The 21,668-nt window shown below is 37.2% G+C and overlaps 1 protein-coding gene across 9 annotated transcripts in view; it reads right to left on the minus strand.

Annotated features, from left to right (window-relative positions):
- Window position 1: 1 nt before the first annotated feature.
- The window catches only part of shank3a (SH3 and multiple ankyrin repeat domains 3a), a 292,611-nt gene continuing 270,944 nt past the window's right edge, over window positions 2-21,668 (minus strand). For 6 of the 9 annotated variants that reach the window (XM_088339875.1, XM_088339876.1, XM_088339877.1 and 3 more), the window contains one exon: window positions 2-12,164. In XM_088339875.1, coding sequence (XP_088196001.1) covers window positions 11,693-12,164 — 472 coding nt within the window. In that variant the 3' untranslated portion in view covers window positions 2-11,692. Of the gene's footprint in view, window positions 12,165-17,051; window positions 17,919-21,668 lie in introns of those variants that run through there. The other 3 variants (XR_015850861.1, XM_088339879.1, XM_088339880.1) reach the window with 3 other exon arrangements.

Below are 21,668 nucleotides of genomic sequence, written 5' to 3' on the forward strand. Positions count from 1 at the left end.
CTCAGCAGTTCGTGTTTTAATTATAAACGTCCTACATAATATAACAAATGTATCTCGGTGGCGACAATATCCCCCGTAACGTCTCAAAAACATTGCGATCGCCCACTGCCGTGCATCAGCTTTTTTACATCGCCGATTTTGCGATTTCAACACCGCCACGGAACAAGGCTCAGACGTTGCAAAGGATCATGTCTGTCGTTGAAAAAACTTCACAGTGCAAACAAGGAAAGGAAAAAAGAGCAACCAAACTTGACAGAGAAAAAAAATAAAAACCTTTCCATAATAAACGATCAGTGGGTGACCGGGGCCGCCGCTGAGCCTTTTAAAAAGGTCGCGGCACTCTTTTTCTATGAAGATTGTGCTTTGTTGATTAGGAGAGAAAGATGACAATAACCCCCTCAAATCCACTTCATTAAAAAAAAAAAAAACTCCACTTGATTAGCCCCAAATGATGTGTCACGACTCATAAGTGTGTTCTGACAATACTCTTGTGTTCACACTCTGCAAATAATACTTCATAGAAAAGGAAAAGGTACAAAGGTCGATAAAACACAGGCCCGGACTTAATGTATTTACACACACATAGATGCATTTATGTCCGCCTTTGTACTTGTTGTAGCACTTAATGCACACTGCATCTGAAATGGATGCCGCACGGAATGGGTAAGACGATCGTGCACCCCGCATTTGTTGCTTCTGCGGTGTGTTTCGAGAATACATGCCAACCATTACACTTTTTTTTACACGCAAAATACAATCCGTATCAAACTTTTCCCAAACAGAAAATGAGAAGCATTCGCTGAAGCACAAACACTTGGTCTGACTTCAGGATAAAGCAAGTGTAGACTAAGTACTTGTATTCGCACAAATATGACATTTTTATGTGTAATGACTATGTCAAACGACATTTTAAAAATTTAATAGGGAAGTAGATCTATTTTTGTGAGCATTGCAATTTATTTTTGTAGGGAGAAGCTTTCCTCAGTTACACATATTTCCCCTTGCTAGAATGGTTAACTCCTCTTGGTAGTGATGGTTCTTTTTAGAGAACCGGCTTTCAGCTCGGCTCCCTAAAACGGCTCTTATGTTTTAGTTTCTTTCATCCATATATTATTAAAAATAATGTTACATTAAGCACAAAATGAAATAATGATTTATTTGAAATCAATATATTTCAATAGATTCTACCATATTGTAACAGTTTTTTTTTAACTCAACAGCAAACTTTTAACTAATTTAAACTAAGCTTTTTATACTAAACGACTTCAAAGTCAAGCAGCACAGTAACCCTAAAAACCCAAATGATTGACTTCAGTTCTATGAAGAAACTTTACAATAAACTTTTAATACTTCGTTTAGTTCAACTTTTTAACAATTTGGACTGGAACGACACAGAAGCCCCAAAATATGCAAAAAATATAAATTCAAATGTCTAATTATCATTCAAATGAGTCCAAATGTGTCTCCTTTTCCTGCTTTGACTCATTACTTTTTGAATTACTGTTTTTGTCCTGCATATTAAACTCTCGCTTCTCTAGATACAGACGACACCACTCATTGACCAATCTTGTTCGCCCTTAATAGAAAAACAGCAAGAGAGAAATAAAGGGAACCAGCGCCTGATAGGTGCAGAGCTGGCTTCTTTTATTCTTATTTCCCTGCAGAATCTGACTTGCCCTCACGTGAACGTGCACTCAGTTTTTCTTATGCTTCTCAGCGCTGCGCATCGCACAAAATGACTTGTGATAGAAGTGTGTATAATGTTTATTAAGGAATATTGATGGGCGTGATTAGAACAAAAAAAAAGCTGCTGGGTTGATTGAATGAGTTTATTAAGACATATTAGCAGTGTCTCAAACCCATGACAAAAAATTGCCGGACACCAGGGCAGACAACTCTGAAAAGTTGCCTGCCCAGCCATAAAGCTGCCTGCCCCATTTTTCACAACTTGAAATGCAATAAGACGACTAATGGCAAAAAAAAAACATTGTTGCAAAGTATTAAGGATTGATAAACAATATATAAGAGAACAACACTTTAAAATTAAGTTTATTGTAAATCTACTTATAACATTCATTACATGTATATGACGTTACTGTTTTCCATCTGCCATCAGTATGTACCTGTATTTACTTATCTTCATTCTTGCAATGTTTGCGTTGCATCGTCTGCTACAAGCCTTGTGAACTCCTCTTTCCACGATGCTTTTAATGTACGTTTACATTTTGTAGTGTCATAAATTTTGTTAGCTTCTTTTGAATATTTCATCTGGGGCTGAGGTTTTGGCTTGATTCCTAACGACTTATCCATTTTTCTTGTGTTCTCTGTGCTTCTACTTTGGAAAATTATATGCAAATGCAAGACCTTAAAATGCTTGGGAGAGTCCGGAAGCACGAAGTTATTCGATGCATTCTTCTGATTGGCTGGCAAGTATGCAAATTGCCAAACGAACTGAAATTCCGAAATTTCCCAAACCGAACGAAGATTTCGAAATTTGAATAGAGCAAACGTTTGATTTGAAAAAAAAAAAATCTTTTTTTGGGGGTGGGGCGGTCAAATTTCTGGACTTAAAATGTCAATCAAGAAGTCGGGCAGGACCGGGCTTCTCTCTCTCTCTCTCTCTCTCTGATTTTTTCTATGTTGTCTGTTTTCTTTCTCTCGGGCTTGGGCTGGTTCTGGCTATTATACCCTCGGGCCACGTCAGGTCGGCCTGGAATTTTTAAGCCCTATTTTACCTCTGCGCTAGGTAGGCACTGCGGTAGGTAAACCCGCAGCTGCTTAAAATGCACCTAGCAATCTGCGGTACCGCTTGTGGCCTGCCAGGGAGCGTTTGCATTAATATGTCTTAATAAACTCGTTATATGCGGCACGGCGGATGAGTTTTTGGTGCGTCCGTGGCACAGTTCTTAGGACATGGGATCAAATCCAGCTACTAGCTCTCCTGTGTGTAGTTTGCATGTTCTCCCTGTGCCTGCTAGGGTTTCCTCTGAGGACTCTGTTTTCCTCCCACATTCCAAAAACATGCATGTCAGGTTAATTGGCCGGTCCAAATTGTCTCTATGTGTGAATGAGCGAGTGAGTTGTCTGATAAGTGGTGCAGATAAGGGGATAGATGATTGGAAAGTCGTTATATAGACTATGATCGCTTTTTTCAACCACGCCTATCAATATTCCTTAATCAACACATACAGACTGCGATCGCAACACTCTTTCTGTTGGAAGCGCAGCGTTAAGTAGCATGGGAAAAAGTCAGATTCTGCAGGGGAGTCGGAATAGGCACAACACCAGCTCACAGAGCCGTTACTTTTGTGTACCTTTACGTCACTAGTGTAGAGAAGTGTCTTTTGCAACTTGGAGATGCGAGACCCCTCCCAAGCTACAGACAGGCTGCAAAAAAAGTACCCGTGGCCCTTGGATTATGTGAGTTCCTGCGTGCGGCAAATAGAATACTTTGAAGTGGTCCACGGCAGAAAAACTGCAACAGACCGCATCCGTTCCGGAGGCAGTGTGCATTAAGCGAAAGTGGCATGACTGCATGTCTTGTGTGGTGATCGAGTAGTGAACAAACTATCAAAAGTCAAATGCAGTTCTCAAGATTTTCAGGAGATGGCACCATATTATTGAGTCTCAACAGCTCCAAAAATGCTGCAACGATGAGTCCGTCCTTAAGACAAATATACATTTCTTTTTTGGCACGTTTTTTTTTGTCCCATGTAAGATCAACTTAAAGTGGATGCAATATCAAGGGCATAAGAAATGGAACTGGTAGGAACAAAACCCATTAAAGCTTAAAGATGAAATCGTTTACACTGCAGAGTTGTCACTCCTTACTGGTGCACTATTTGGACAAAAGGTTCATCTTGGAATATTTTGGAGAATTTGGATGGGCTTTAAAAAAAAGATCCATAGCAGAGAAACCTGCATTGTGATGAAATCTATCTGTTTTAAAGGGTTAGAGTGTTCCTGCGCAACTTTGCGATTAACTTGATCATATTTTACTTTCTGACAATGTTTTACAATTGCAACTCAGTTTCAAGTAGCAGTAGAAGTGTTTCATTTTAAAAAGAAAAACATTTATTGGTAAATATTTTTAATTTTGCATGCTGGAAATTCCGATAACGCTATAATGCACTTTTCGTCCAGGCCTAGCTCTATTAGCTGAAGTTTTCAGCAATATTCAACAGTAATACTAAAAATATAAAAGTAATTAATAATTGCACCATTATTTTTGAAGTCACGGTAGAACATAGAACATAATTCATAAACATATGAAAAATAATTTACAATGTGCTACGCATATCAGATAATTTGGCTGATTTGAAAGATTTCTTTATCTTATTCTCCTAAAATGTTTAACTTGCTTTTCTGAGGGATTTTCAAAAGAAAAATATATATTTCTTTCTCTGAACTGTACTGCCAAAAATACATTGTCAGAAAATGTCAAGTGTATATATTGCTTTCAAAAATATATTTATTGTTATTTATCTTATAAAATCACAAGTCATCCTTGAACAAGGCAGTTCATCTATGACATGGTGCAATATTTTGCTCATATTTTTAGCCAAGATTAGAAAAACAAATACTTAAACGACCCCCTTGTAAAAAATAAAAAGGAAATTTTCTATTATTTAGCATCCTCTGGCGTACCTGAAAACCCTCAAATTCAGCAAAACAAATGTGCAAAAAAAAAAAAAAAACCTCTGTAGTTTGTATTTTTCCTTTTGAGCATTTGTTTGTTTGTGCATCACAATACTGTAACATTTAACGGTCAAATAACATACACTGTCTCTTCAGAAATACTGATAGATGAGACAATTTTATCTTCTTACGAGAAAAACAAGATAAAATATCTTACAGTTAGCAAAAAAAAAAAAAAAGAATTTAGCCAGAGAAATATAGTAAAATAAGAAAATATATTCTCAAAATAAGTCTTGACAATCTGGTATGTTATTTTTTTTTGCAGTGCACTCAGATTTTTTATTAATGTATTGTTTTTAGATCCAGCTGGTATTATTCACAGAATATAAGATTGATATTTATAACCGTTGATGGGACAACTGGTTAAATCAATGAATCTACAAATTCGCCTGTTGTTTTGATTTTCTATCTCTTAAGCATCCATCCACTCTTGCTTTTCGTAGTACTTTTGTCCATATAGTGCAAGGGTCGGGAACCTTTTTGACCCAAAAAGCCATAAAAGCAAAAATATGTTGATTTTTTTTTTCTCGAGAGAGCAACACCATGTATTTTAAGACAAACTTCAATAAAACCGCCAAACACGCTCTCCAGACAAAAGCTAATTCTTCAGCACATTTTGTTTTACTGTGTTATGTCTGATGATTTGAAAAAAAAAACAAACATTAATGCCAGATCCTGTGTCCCATATCAATATAGATATATTATTTCAAACGTGTCTTTCTCCTTCCATTACTTAAGAGTGTTAAGATTCATTTTGACGCATTTTTGTCCACAATAATGGTTTCAAAACAAGGCGCTTTTGTAAATAGGTCACAAAATACTGCAAACAAGGATACCAACGTATTTTACCTTCAGTGCAGATGGAGCTGGGGAAGAAGGAGTTTATGCGTCCTGTCCTGTTTACACCCACCAAATTAAATTACTCTACGTGCTTTGGGTAGAAAGCTTGTTTTGGGTTCAAGTTTGTCTTATGGCTTTTCATGATAAAGTGTCTAAACAATGAACATGGATTGTTTAATGAGCTTCCATATAAAGGATTATTTAGTGATTTACAGCCAGATTCACAGATTTACAACCGTTGCCTGTTGGTGGGACACTTCCGACTGTAAAAGGTAGTGAAAATTGTGTTCTATATATATACTGGACCGAACCTCCTTCGAGTCAGTTTAGATCCGGCTTTGCATGTGTGTCAGTCACCACCACACGTGTTAATGTGCTCAATAATTATACATATTCCATGTGATCACCGAGCCATATGTACTCATGAAAGGAGCCATTTATGACTCGCCAGCCATAGGTTCCCGACCCCTGATATAGTGCAATCATCATTTCCCTTGTTGAGCAACTCTCTCTTCATCATGAAAATGGGTGGAGTTGGAATCGGATAATAATAACACAGTAAAGCTCTACTGGACTCATTATACTGATGAATGTAAACTAGTAAACACACGTGCAAGGTTGGGTTGCGGTAGGCGAAGGATTTAAGGGTTGGGGTCTTGTGATACAGATGCAAACGTGCACTTGGACGACGGGACGCTTTGATGTTAGCACCTTGTCACCTGTTACATTTTGTGCAAATCATCCCCTAAAGTTTATAGTTGAAAAGATCATAGAAAGAATAAAATCTGCTCACCTTTTCTACAGGTGGTTTATCAACTATGCATATACTGTATGCCAAATATATACATACTGTATGCCATATATATGTATGTATATATATTTAAATAGATCTATATATATATTGTTTTGTCTTCCAAAAATTTATATGAAATCTATCTTATATACATTGCTTCTGATTTAAAATAACACATTTTCTTTTTATTGTATGTACAAGTACTGTAGGATTAGAATGTGTTCTTTTTTTAAAGTATTATATTTCACACAATATAAAAATGGAGCCACAGTGTCATGTAAGAAAAATCAAAACGAGCTGTTCTAATTGTGTGTGTGAGGTCAAAGTGAGCGCTAGCTACTCTTCCACAAATTCACAATCCACAAACACAAGAGGGAAAAAACAAGAGAACTAAATTTAGATGCTTTAGAATGTGGCCCCACAAAAAACAGGCTGACTATTCCTAGGGCAACCTAACTATCGTCACCATTCACAGTTTACATTTTGGTTACCATTTGGATAGCAGCGATACCAATGGACCAGTCGCGATGCTTTGAGCTCGCCAGCTTATTGAGCTCGACTTTCAGGCTTTCAGGCACGGCATTGGCAATCTCAGGGATGGAAGTTTCATTGGACCACTTCAGGTATATTGCGCCTCTGAAATCACAGTTGAAAAATGCTAACATTAAGTTTAAATGGGTTTGTTTATTAAAAGCATTCCATGTAAAGTTGTCTTCTCAGGTAATGACATTCCATTCTGACGTGGGGATCGCAAGGTAATATTGTCTGCAGGGAATAGAAACCTATGGTAATTTGCAATGTGTTCCAAAACTCCGGGTACCCCAGATAAAAACATTAAAACTCTATGTACATATTAAACATTAGAAACAAAATAGTATATAGTAAGTACTGCTTAAAAGTTATTAGTGTGCATATGATTGAGTAACAAATATAAATTTAAAATATAAGTGCATTTATCTTTGGTGTAATGTGACTTGAGCTGGTACAGTGGAGTTAAAGGGTAAATGCAGAATTGGGAGCGGACACCGCAATAAAATTAAAACTGATTTTAAAACTTGTCTTTAGAAGACTTGGTTGTACACAATGTATTTCGCCTCCTTATTCCTAATAATTTACCTGATCTATGAATAGTTTGGACCATTTTCATTAGTAAGTGCAACAATGCTTGTGCTTCTTTGTATTTTTTATTATTTTAACGTTGCTTGTCCCTTTTACCATCACTGCAAGTCCCAGAGCCATAGCTAAACAAATTCAAGTTTATTACACAAGATTTTGAATTAAACGAAGAGCGAGAAAGGGAACATTGTAGGAGGGAGTTCAGCCAATACCATATCGGCATCTACATGATGCCGTGATGCATACCAATAGCAGATCAGCTCCTGGTATGACGTCAACCGATAGCATATAGTATTTTTAAAAACTTATGAGGCACATAAGTCTTGCAGTCATACGGAAGAAGCCGCAGAGTTTGAATTTTGGAAGTTTTGTTGTACGTAAAATAATTTGTTGTTGATATCGGGGAAAACGACGTTACGAGGAGACAAAACATCATACTCCACATATTAATGTAAAAACAACGTAAGCTAGTAGCGCCGTAAATAGGGGTCTACTGTACTGTTGTTACAAATCTGAGCATGGATGATTATATCCTAAGTGCTATTGTATCATACGGTTTGGTACGACTCCACAACCATTACTGTTTTGCAATGTTCAGGTGAGAAATTCTCATCCAGCACAAGATGATAGATACATAAAGAAGGTAAAGGAGACTGAGAGTGACCAGAGTACAATTTGTCTGGAATTAAACTGTGTTTTTTTTTTTTTTTTTTTATAAATAAGGGTCTGACGATTATCATACAAAAATGGTGGTATGGTAAACACTTCCAAACTAGGTTAAGAACTACCTTGTTTATAGTAGAAATTCAAGAGTCTCGAAGCGGAAGTCAACCCCAAGGATTTCCTAACAAAAAAAATGTTGCGCAAACACGGAATTTTGATGTTTGCAGCATTTTTAAGAAACATTAGCCACCTATTTTTCATCCATTTTAACGCTACCTTCATTCTAAAGTAAAGCCATGATTGATCACGAACTGATGTGTTTGTGATGTCATCCCTTACTCGACAGATTTGTTTAAATAGCTGCCTTCAAGTGGATTTGTCTTCTTATCGCTTATGCCACAAAAAAATAAAATTCTGTATTAAGATTAGTCGGGGACACAAAGCATTTTTAGGAAAGCTTTCTGCTTCTACATGGTACGACTTGGCTAATAATGGCGGTCAAACCTCTGTTGTAAACGATGTAGGCATTATTTTATTGCACACTTTATGCCTATGGTAATAAAATCTTTCCCAAAACATGTTTGGAACATCTGCTAGCATGTAAATACGTCAGAATTGCCATCCATCACCATCTTAAACAAGAGCTTAAGAAATATACATATCCTGCAAATATGTAAAAAATGGGAATTCATATCTTGTTTATCAATTTTATTTTGGATTTTTTGCTGCTCTCTGCTATTGCACTATTTTTATTGCAATGTTGTTCTGATGCAATCACAACTTGGGCCGGTCTCTAAGCACAATGTTGTATTTTGATCTGTGTACAGTATTTATCCTGACATAATCTTACTCCTCTCTTTTAAGGCTTTAATACGTATTTAACCTAGAACGGTATGTCTAATGTCGTTGTAAATAATGTTTACAACGTCTTTATCAAGGACAAGAAGACAATTCTAATTGTAAGAACATAGTTTTCGTGGTAACAAGTGTTCCTCAAATAAATAATTCTGAATGAGATCACCTCAGATCAACTGTGGTGTGGTGTACAGTTAACCACGACCGTGAAAAGAATCCAATAAAGCCTGATGCTAACGATTGCAAAAAGTGCGTCAAACTTCCATCCCTGGAAGGCACAATAGCCGCTTCTATTGATTTTCTATCTTGATGCAGCAGAATTGATGCAGCTTGCATGTCCTGAATAGATTTTGTGGCAGGGGTCTTTCTTTACATTTCTGGGGAGGTTTTTAGTATGAAGGGATACTGTACCGAGCAGAAATGATTATTAAACAAAAGACCCTTCATGCTACAGTTTGACAAGTTGTCAAGGAGATGACTGACACCTGAAAACGAATCGTGTCCATCCGAATAAAGTATTTTCCCTATCAAAAGTGAAGAATAAACAAACAAAATAGAGGTGCAGATTAATTTCGCCCTTTCCTCAATGGTCTTGTCAAAGCTACAATCAATTAGACACATATTCATATTGTTATATAACAGCTATTTATATATACAATGGATCGTCAAAAGTCTCCACACCCGTTTTAAAATACAGTAATGCTGCCCTTTTAGTCTTTTCGTGGATATATTTTCTTTCCCTATTCATAATTTGCCCTACGTAGGTAATTCCAAGTCCAAAACATTATGCTGCGAAAGTCCCATTGAACAGTAATCTATCTTCCAAGCATAAAGTGGTTTATTATTGATATTTGATTTCCTAACGAAAAACTTAGCAGTTGTTTTGAGGGTGTATAGACTTCCTATCACCATTGCATATAAATGATATTCCCTTTGGAAAACCCAAACGATTGTTTAAGAAAAAAGCCACGAGTGTTGGTTAAACATTCTCCAAAAGGAATGGATAGCACAGTTTGGGTAGAGCAAGGCTTCTCCTGTGGTCTGTGGAGCTGTTTCTGGACAGCAGATATAGAGCTGACACACTGAGTGTCCGTTGTGTTCGCCGTCGCCGCCATCTGTGTAGAAATATTGTCAAAAGGCAACTGAGCTTTTTTTTTCTTGATTAGAAAGAGAACTCGTTCCTCGTTTACTCGAAAACCTCAAAAAAAGGCTTTGCCAGGTGGATGGCGGGTTTAGAGGTAGAGGGGGGAGGAGGGCAACCCCTGGATTTTCCTTTCTTTCCATTTAGAATTGAAAAATATGTGATTTTGTTTTTCTGATCCAATATGAAATACAAAAAAATGAATAAAATAAAGACTGAATTGTATTTTAAAGTTTCATTGGTTGGGTTTATGTGACGCACAGGCAAAAGGGTGAAGATACTGTCAAACCTATCAAAATACAGGAGAAAATGCAGTATACAAATCAATCTATCTGGCCCTATGAGTAGAAATGGTGTTTTAATGCCTTTTCATATGTCACCTGTACCACTTGCGATCCAGTGGTAAGGCGTTGGCGCCTTCATTGTTGCGACCTGGGATCGATTCAAGTTAAAAACAATCATTTGTGGGTTTTAGTTAGTGTCACTTATCAGCTGATAATGTTAAGGATTGGCGTGTCTCCGTCTCTGTCCACCAGAAGGCGCTTAATCGATTTGAATTTGGGACAGGTGTGTCTAATCACCCCACACCTGTCCCTTATCAGCCTAATCCTTTATAAGGACATTTTGGACAGCACCAGTTGTCGGGTCATTTTCATTTTCCACATTCATTTTTCACCGTCAAGGACACCATCACCTGTTTCCAGTGTCATCCTAGGTTTGGTTCTTTCTGGTTCTGGCAGTCTTATTGTTGTTTTTGGCCGTTTGTTTGTTACTTTGTGGATGATTTTGTTATTAAATGCCATCTGTTTTTGAGCACCTTGTATTTTCCTGCTTCCTGCTATTGGGTCCACCGCAAACTCTTAACAGATCAATTATTTCATGCGCCTTATAATCTGGTGTGTCTTACGTATAGAAAATGTATGAGAAAACCTGCTGCCCACAGAAGATATCAGTCCATAAAGGTTAGAACCTCTAGACTGGCCAACAGTCTGTATTCAAAGGCTGTAAGGGTCCTTCCACTAACGACAACAATCACACCCACCGACCAAAAAATAACTAAACTAGTTGCATTGTTGTTGTATATAATTACTCACCACTTTCTCACCCTTCTTCCTGTGTGAAAAAAGAGTGTCCATCTGACACAATTGCACCTTAACATTGACTTATGCTGCTGTTAAGTTTTCATAGTACCATATCTGCACTTTTAATGTTTACATTGGGTCTCTTCTTCTTCTCTTCTCTTTTTTCATCTATGGGTTTTGGGTTATATAATGGATATTTATTCTGAGCGTGTATTTCCTTTTAATTATGAGATGAATGGAGGCTCCAAAGTTTTTTTGGGTCTATCTGACAATGATAATCCATATTCTGAATCAGAATCTGAAAAAAAAAAAAAATTTGGGGGGTGCGCCTTATATTACGGTGCGCCTTTTAGTGCGGAAAATAGGGTTTCCGCAATGATTTTCAATTAAAAATGGAAAGAACGGGCCATAGACAAATTAACATGTTGTATTGGAGCGCAATATGCTGGCTCCTCCTCCTCAACGCGAGAACCAATCAGAGGGCTGCGTTCCTCTGGGCGGGGGTCAGCTCTCCAGCAGCTGCTTGAGCGCCCGCTCGATGTTCATGCGGTGTCCTACCCGCGTTACGCCCAGCTCAGCAAAGTCGTCCTTAGTCAGAGCCGGCAGGTGCGATCCCTCGATCTCGTGCTCCTGGAAGCCGGCACGGTGCTCGCCCAGGTTGATGCTCTCCAGCCAGTCGCCCACATCGTACTTGTTCCACAAGTGCAGCGGTTTCTGGTGGAACGGTCGCAGCGCCAGCAGTGGCGAGCCCAACCCTGGCGAGTGCGAGGGCGACAGGGAAGGCGAACGGGAACGAGCGCTGGAGCTCCGCATCACGAAGCGGACCTCTTTGGGTTCCTGCGGCAGGCTCAGGCTGGACGATTTGAGGATGGTGGCGGTGGGCGCGCTGGGCGGGTAGCCCGGGTAGCGCGTGGTGTAGGTGGAGCCGTAGCTTCTCTGAGAAATGGTGTGGAGTTCGCCTAGGCTGCTGAAAAGTCTGAAGGAGAGCAGCAGAAGCAGACATACAAGAAGAAGGGCTTAAGGTGAGCTAGCAAGAGAAACAGCGTTGTTTGCACCAAGCACTTCTTTCCCTTCACAAGTAGTAGCTGGGTCCTAAAACTGAGCTAGATTAGAACAAACTGACATAAGACAGAAAATGCTTGCCTCATTTACCGGCACCAGTCAGATTCTGAATATTTACAATAATCCAATTATGTAAAGCCATCTAAATGCGTAAATACATCAGAATATTGAGACTGCAACAAGTCTGATTAAGAGCAATGGGTTAGTCCTTTCATTTTCAAATTACCAGTTCAAGTAAACCTATTCATTTTATCTGATACTTTGTGTGCATGATTTCTTCTCATTTGTTTCTTTTTTGTTGGTGCTGGACTTTGGGCTTGTAGGACAGGAACAAATTATGCATGCTAAGTCGCAAAACATACCATATAGGGACGCTGTGTTATATTTGTCCACTATAGTTAGGGGTGTGACTCGTGCCTCAACACTTTTAATCAGGTTATATCCGAACAATGAGTTTAACTCTTATCACAAGTGATGCGTTCTAAAACCTGGATTCTGATCTGATTTAGACTATTCCCTGCATGTACTCATACCAACGTAAAAGGTTTGATGGTTCGAATCCCCCGCTAGTTTAAAGACTGGCTCAATCTAAAGCAACCCCCTTGCTTGGTGCAAACTTGTTCTTGCAGTCAGAAGTTGAGATTAGTGCAAAGGCAGAGGGGAACTTTCAAGAAATCACAGCAAAATCATTGAGTGTACGGTTTCCACCTGAAAGTGCAGACTCAGTTGATTTCACTGTTTAAGTTTTAAGGAAAAAAAAAACATCCCATCGGAGTCACTTAAGCCTATTTGATCTTGTGAATACACATCCCTGTGTCGGTTGTTGAAAATGGAGGTCTTAAGGTTACAAACCGATCTGGAAAAATACAAGGCTGACTTAGTTTCTGCTACACTGAAAAACAAAAACTCCATCCAATAGTAGATCACTTTGTGAATCCTAATTTTCCAAGTATGATTTTTTTTTGTTTTATTATACTTTTTACTTGTTTTTCCTAGTCAAATCGGATGATTAACACAAATAATTAGCAAAATTATCAGATGACAAACAGCAAAAGTACTTATTATGCATTTTCAATACCCCCCCAAAAACAAGCAATCTGAACTGGAACAAAGCACATGTCAGAAAATATAATTGTGTGAGGGAATTCAAGAAGCCCCATTTAGATGTGTTTTTCACTGGAATGCTTATTTCTTGTTTTCATTCAAAAATACTGTAATTGAAAGTTTGTTATTGGATAGTTTCGTGTGACTCTGCAAAAAAATACAATTCCCACCCATTGGCAGAACATTGTATTTTAATATTTTTTATCTCTTAGGAAAATCAGAAAATAATCTTTAAAATGAAACAAACGTTCTAATTTGATAGATCGAAGAGCATTTCACTCTATTGTTTTGAATAATGAGTAGGGATTATTTTTTCAGATTTTACAAAAGAAATACATTCAAAAACAAGAAAAATATCTTACTTTTCACTCCTGATTACGAGAGAAATACATGGTAAAATACAGTGGACTCCCAAGGTTAGTGTCCCTAGATTTAATTCCTGATTAATTTTGTATATTTAATTTATCTAGAGTACCAGGGGTTTGGAACACTTTAGCTAATTATCATAGGTCTCTATCCCACGCCATAAAACAATTTCACCAAACTAATCGTTTACCATATCAAAGTGGATTAATTTAATATCCCGGGGGTCTGCTATCATTGTTGAGGAAAATAATACTCAAAATGAGAAATATTTTCTGCAAATAGGCTAAGAATGTATGTTTTTGCAGTGTAGTCAATGACAGCTTCCGTCTTCCATCGAAGGATTGTTATCGTTTTTGTGTGCTCTGTCAATAAAAAGTGTGTAAAATTTTTAGCAAAGTAATGTTTAAATCCTTAAATTAGGTCTAAAATAATCATTTTGAGAAAGCACAATTTTAATGTCCTGCCAGTAGCATTACGTTATCGTCTAAAAACGTCTGTTTGATATCAAAATATTTTAGATTCTGGTAAAAATAGAAAAGTGGTAGATTGGAGCACGAAATCATATGAAAGCTTTTGACTGGCTTGTTGCAGGCACAGAGGAAGGAGCAGAGAAGACAAGTATATGTGCATGCAACGTCTTGCTCACCAATGAAAACCGTTTTCATTGGCCAGCAACAATATGGGTGAAATATGTCCTACAAAGCAATCATTCCCAACCACTGTGACTAAGGATTTTAGCCACACAAATATAATTATTTGGGGGGGTTGTCACACAAAGTACAGTGGTACCTCTTTATACAAGCACCTCTTAACACGCGAATTTCGATATGCAAGTTTTGGGAAAAAAAGAAAAAAAAAACTCTTGCTCTGCTTACGCCGGAAAATAAAGGTCACGAGCATTCATAATTTTACCACTAGAGACCATTTACTGCTTGAGACTGCAAAACCCCAGCATCAGATGGTCCCAGCAATAATAGGTAAAAATAAATTGTGCTATGTGTGTACTTTTATGAAAAGTTACAGTAAGTTTAAGTGTACAGCAATTTCTTACGTATCATCAACAGTCTCTCAATCTCATACCAGGCAATCTCTCCGTATGAATGGTTGCAATGCCCTCAATGATCAACCATACTACCACGAGACGGCACTTTCTTACTCACAACAAGACAGACTTTACGGAATGCAATGACAAATTTCGCCGAGACGATCTGGATAAGAGCCGAAATGGATATTTTTTCAAATTTCCTCGACAAAAAATGCTACAGTATACTGTGTACACAAATTGAAATGATAAAAAATGAGGAAAATGTTGACAATAGACGAGATTGGTCTAAGAAAAAGTGAGTATATGTATATTTTTAATTTCCTGTACAAAAAATGTTATAAGGCGTACATAATTTGTAGTGATCAAAAAACGTACATAAAATATGTTGATCACCCCCAGTCCCCTGCACCACGCAGACACCTCTGCTAAGGCAACTGCCTCCATGTTAAGTGTTCATCATAAACTAGTATTTTAATTCATTTATTTTATTTTATTTATCTTACTGATGTATTCTTTTACGTCTAATTACTTTTTGAATGTGTTTTAAGTGATCAGGACAATGTGTTTTATAGCTATTTGGGGTTCACTTGGATGCTTTTGGGAGGACGGAAAAAGAAAAATTAATATTTAATTAATATATATCGGGAAAATTTAGCTTTTTACACGGGCAATTTGAGCTACGAGCACGATCCTGGAATGAGTTAAGCTCATATGAAGAGGTACAAACTGTACATGGTTTGGCTCGGTCGGGTTTAGGAAAAAGGGTTTGCACTAGAGCCAAGGTGGAACCCCAAACCTCTAGTTGAGGGGGAGACTCGAAAGGGGGCAGACGGACACTCCATGCACACTTACACAGTGGGCGTGCCCTCCTGGGCGCACAGTCACTTCTAGACCAATCAGAGAGCAGCAGGGGTGGAACATGCAAGGCGAGCAAAGAGAGAGCAATGGAGAGAATGTTAGCAACGCTCCCGTTGTGATGCGGAAGGTACCCTCTGCCGTCGTTCACGGGTGCATAATTATATATTATTTTCATCTAAAATAAACTAGATGCTTCCATCATTTACATTTTTATTTACAGTATTTCTTTTATTTATAATGAACATTTTTTACCCCCAGATGACAGTTTGAGTGTGCGTAATGGCCAAGGTTTTATCTGGAAAAATATCGCTGACCATATTGGCAAAACATTGGTTGCAATGGGACACGAACCCGGGTTGCGGCAGTGAGAACGCCACGTGATATAAATGACACGTGAAAAGGCATTAGACTTTATCTTATCATCACACTATTTTTCGCTGCCATTCACTGTGATATCTTTAAAATAGTGTGATGATGACATTAAAACCGATGCCTCTTAATGTATCACATGCATCACTGGTGGTCAAGTGGTTAGGATTCAGGAACATTCACCGCCGCTGGTTCAATTTCCATCTTATTTAACCGCAAATTTTAAGTTGAGAAAGAGTGAAACAAAATTTAACACCAACTTTCTAAATCTAATAATAATGGGACTTGAAGTTATTGGTTACCAGATTTATCCTGACTCAATAAAACCTGAGAAAAAACTTACAGTAATCCCTAGCTATAACGCGTTTTACTTTTCAAGATTTTGCTCCTTCAAGTATTTGGATTGTGCATTGTGTCCTGGATTATGAATGCAAACATGCTTATTACTATTTAATGGTACAATAGTTATCTGTAAATACATAAATGAATAAAAGAAAAGTTTACAAAGTACTTTTATTTGTAACATGAATAGTACAGTAACTTATTGTGTAAAATATTTTAATCATAAAAAAATGAATAAATAACGGTTTCTACTTCACGGATTTCACCTATCGTGGGTTCATCTTGGAACATAAAGTTAAATTAGAAAAGTTAAATTGGGAGTTAAATTAGAAATTTTTTATTATTTTTGGTTTTTATTAATATTGAAAATCAAGCATACGTCAGATAAAATATAAAATTAGTACATAACACAATACAATTTTATATTTATTACTTAATTGTAAATCAACAATAAAATATGAAAATAAATCATGATGAAAAAAATATATTCAATGCCTACAGGACACATTTAAATTTCTCATTCAGGAAGCCTTTGTTTTTAAAAAAATCTATTCTTTTAAGATTTAAAGTAATTATTTTGTTCAATTTAAAATTCCATTATTCAGTTAAATAGGGAGGGAATGTTCGTAATTATGGTGAGACTTACAGTATGCGATCCCTTGATTGGACTTAACGATTAGTTTTAATGAAGGTAAAACATACTTACATCATTAAATATAGCATGAATAAATGTTTATTTTGATTAAAAAACAACAACTTTATAATTCAATTACACAAGGTCAGGTCCCTTTGCAATTAGAAAACAAACGTATAGCACAGGAACAAAAAATGTTGAGAAAACACAAATGACAGAAGAGTTGGCATGAGCACCAAATCATTCATGGACCAAATGAGAGAAAAATGAGTACACACACGACCTTCACACAAGCTTCACAATCTCAAAACAAAAGCACAATGAAAACACATGAATGCACACACTTCGTATTAAAAATGATAACAAATATGACTTTCGTCTCTTTTTGACTTGAATGAAAAATGTCGTTGCATTTGCATTCAAGTTGAAATTGCTAAAACCTAAAAACAAACCCCCAAAAAGGTTTGCCCCAAGGCTTTTTTTCCATGTACACAATGTATTTTGAAAATTGCGTGGATGCATTTTCATTTGCGTTTCTGTGGACGAGAGACGGTCAAGGACAACAAAACTGGACTAAAACATGGAAAGCATGACCAACCAGGTGGACACATCTGCTACATGAGAGCATGTGCTGTCCACATGATTGGTGGGATTTGGACAAGACAAACACATGGAAAGCGAAGAGTGAAGTGGAAGTAATGGTGCGCATAATGGTCTGTGTTGCAAGCCCATCTTCTCCGCTGCTTCTTCCCAGTCTCAAATGTACTATAACCTCAACTCAACTTTTGCTTAAGCCCTTTTAAAACAGCCACAGCTGAAGACACAAATAAAAAAGAGGAACAAAAAACCTTAAATAGACTATAAAATACCATACTAAAAGTATTTGAAACGTATAAAACAATGAAATAACTAGCCGATTCCCTCGGCAATTGTGAGAGTTGGGGCTGGATCTGGAAGATATTAGCAAATAACCATTAGCATGAAGTTGTTCACACGTAAAAATCAAATCTAAAGTAATGACATAGTAATAACACTGTTATTACACTATGTAATGATAATGAGTTGTGCCTTGCAAAGCCAGGCCCAACTAATAACAATAACAAAGGTTCAAAAGCCAAGGAATAAAAATGGGCCACACTGAATATTACAGCCAAAACAAATAAACTTTCCAAATAGTAGTGCTAGGGAGTGCGTTTTGATCCTTGACCTAATATATACATTTGCACTTGAGCCCATTTTAATTTACTTGATTGGATTATTTCAGTGTGGAACGCATGTTTTTCTCCGTTTTTACTCGTATGTTACTTGCTAATTATATGTAATTATGAGCAGACAGCAACCATAGAAAAAGGCATCGAATACTACATCGCATATACAACCACCAGCTAAAATTGCTTCAAAATCGCAACAAACTAAATGTTGAAACATGTAACTAAGCAACAAGGACTATTTAATTGCTTAGATAAGATTAACGGCACAGTGTGAAATATTTGGCCACTAGATGGCTCTGCTTTGTCTGGTGCGAGCGAGGCCCAATTCCAAAGAGCACAGCGTGGCAGCAGGCTGCCGAACAAACATGGCGGTGGTCTAAAAGCAGAACCCACTGTGGAAAAGAAATATATATGTCTCAACCTATTATTTTTATTAATTAAAAATGAACACTGGTAGGATAGTTTATGTATTTTATTGGTATTCAAATTAAAGTTTTTGGTGCCACTAGGAGGCACTGTCCCTTTAATCTACCAGTGATAGTAATAAAACAATTTAAAACTACTACTGTACCTTTTAAGCAGCGCTTCGACGGCAGAAGGTCGTCCAAAATTCTCTTATTTCGTCTTAATTTCTTTCTTCGACTTGACCGTTGTTTTCACTGTCTTTCACTTTTCCTACGCTTCGCCTGCCTTACACCCCATTTTGTTTCATGTATATAGAGGCCGTTTCGCTGATTTCGGTGTTGTATTTTTTTAGTTCTAATATACGGTTTATACGCAAGTATATACAGTAACCCAATTCTGTGGGTCAGAGAGTTTGCCTATCCATGTGCTAACCTGTTACCCTGTGCGAGGCCTGAATTGTTTCTTACTTATTTTTAAGAATGAAAACAAAAAACAAAAACTTTTGACAATGGCAAGAGGATGGAGCTCTTGCACCATGTACACTTCTGACGAATAGGGGAAACAAAGTTGTAGATGGATGATTTATTTATTTAATTAGTGGAAAATTGTGGCAAGGGTAGATTTATGCCTCTTTTGAGTTTTTAGAGACCTCCACTTTCCCCCCCATCCAAACACTCATAAGACTTAAGAAATGTCCGTTTCAAAATGCAAACTAAAGTATAAAGTAATACTAGCACTGCAAATCCTTTTCCTTGTGGGACATGTTATCCTTTCCTTCATTTGAAGGATGATAGAAACAAATGAATAGTCGTCATGGAAACTAGATTTGAGTTTTTACAAAATGGCAATGCGACGCAAGATTACACTTGAATCAGAATGTAGATTTTGTTAAGGATGTAGAAGCGAATGAGTTTTACCGAACAACACAAAATATTCAATGACATGTCTTTCATAGAAAGACAAAATCTCTAATGACTGTAAGAAAAAAGGAACTTGGTTTGCTGGGTCTTATTTTTTTGGACTTGATTATTTTTTTTATTTTATTTTAATAATGTATTCCTTTTAGTGAAATGGAGGCACCTGGACTCATCTTGATTTTTCAAAAATACTTTAAGTCTTATGTGGTTTTGTCAAAGGGACTGTGTGTATTATTTGACCACCAGATGTGGTAGTATTGTATTGTGTCACCGAAAATGAGTGCTATAAAACACAAGGAAGAATACTAAATATGGAGACTCAAAGTGACCCAAACTGCACCCTTTTTCTTCTCTTTTTTTGCCTAGCCTTACACAAAGTTATTGGGTTGTTTGGGGGTACCGTTTGCAGAAAAATCGCAGACAATCATGTCATCTTCCACTACGCTGGCCTCATGTTATGTAATAATAAAAATAATAATAATACATTTTATTTCAAAGGGAGTAAAAATGAGCAAACAACACATTAGAGAGAGTGGGAAAGGTGAGATGGCACAACATTCATTTGGACAGGTAACTTAAAATTAGTTTTATCTGGTTATATCAGTATCAGAAATATTTTATTAACACTCCACTTATTGAAACATGAATATTTTGTTTGTTTGTTTGTACATGATTCAATTGTTTGTTTGTTTGTAAATGATTCAAATTGAATCTTTTCTTCCGGCGCCGTCACGAATGGCAGCCACTCCAGCAGCTCCCGTGTTATTTTCGATTGTTCTCGATTGTTCTCAGCTCAGGGATGCTGCTGGAAATGTGAATTTCCCTTCGGGGATGAACAAAGTATCTATCTATCTATCTATCTATCTATCATTAGAGTTCAAAGGGGCAGTATGTGAAGCAGAACATAAATACAAATTTCTTGGCCTACGAGTATTTAAAAATATGTTATATGATAGTTCATGTATTGTTGCGTAATATTCATCCATCCGCCATCTACAGCGCTTATCCCCATTAGGGTTGCTCGAGCCCATCCCAGCTATCTTCGGATAGTGGGCAGGGGGCACCCTAAACTGGTTGCGAGCCAATTGCAGGGCACACAGAGACAGACAATACACTCGCTCATTTACTATCTATCTATCTATCTATCTATCTATCTATCTATCTATCTATCTATCTTGGTCATATCCCTCAAGAGGGGTGACCGACAGCAAGACAAACACATACAATAACAAAAGAAATAAAAAAGGGAGAAAAAAAAGCAAAAAAAAACAAACACACACAAACAATCAAGGCTCATTCACTACTAGGGAAAATGTGGACTGGCCAATTAACCTGCCATGCATGTTTTTCTTTGGGAATGTGGGAGGACACCGAAGTGCCTGGAGGAAACCCACACAAGCATGGGGAGAACATGCAAACCCCGCACAGGAAGTCTGGTAGCTGGATTTGAACCCATGACCTCAGAACTATGCCGCGGTCGTGCTATATATGTTTTTTCATATATATATTTTTTAAATATATTTTAAAAAATATTTATTTTATATATTTTTTAATGAATTAAGTTTTTTTAACCACTAGGAGGCGGTAAATAATACACCCTGTCAATTTAGGTATTAAGTTCTATTTTACAATAGAACTGTATGATTTGTCAAAGGTAGAAAAAAATCCAGGGAACAGCAAGTTTTGGTTCCACCCCATACGTTTGAGTTTCCCTTGCCCTCATGTAGGTTTTAGATCAGGAGACGAGGTCATAATAGTCTGTGGTTTGAAAAAATCTGTAGCCTGTGCAGACCTTGGAGACTACTTGTGATTGAGGGCATCACAAATAAACAGGACTTGACTATAATTTTGTTCATCTTACTGTCTTTATTGTTGATACAAATTTCTTTTTTTTTTTCCTTAGTTTAAAAGCCACAAGAGGGTATTGTAGCCTGGAATGAAGCCGAAACCTTATTATTTCAGTCAGTTAATATCAAAGAAAGCACAAAAATTGTATCTTTGATTTCTTATCAGACCTCATAAGAATCTGACCAATTCCCCAGCTCATATTTTCTCTTCCAGTTTTGAACGCAAATAAGTACAGGGGGCCGGACTCCTGCCAAAAAGGACAGCGTATGTCATTTAGTATTTTAGCATAGTGGTAAAAAATTCAATTCAAACTATAACA

The sequence above is a fragment of the Urocampus carinirostris genome, chromosome 7 (genome assembly GCF_059441175.1).
Source record: "Urocampus carinirostris isolate Australia breed hairy pipefish chromosome 7, RoL_Ucar_1.0, whole genome shotgun sequence".
Classification (NCBI taxonomy): domain Eukaryota; kingdom Metazoa; phylum Chordata; class Actinopteri; order Syngnathiformes; family Syngnathidae; genus Urocampus; species Urocampus carinirostris.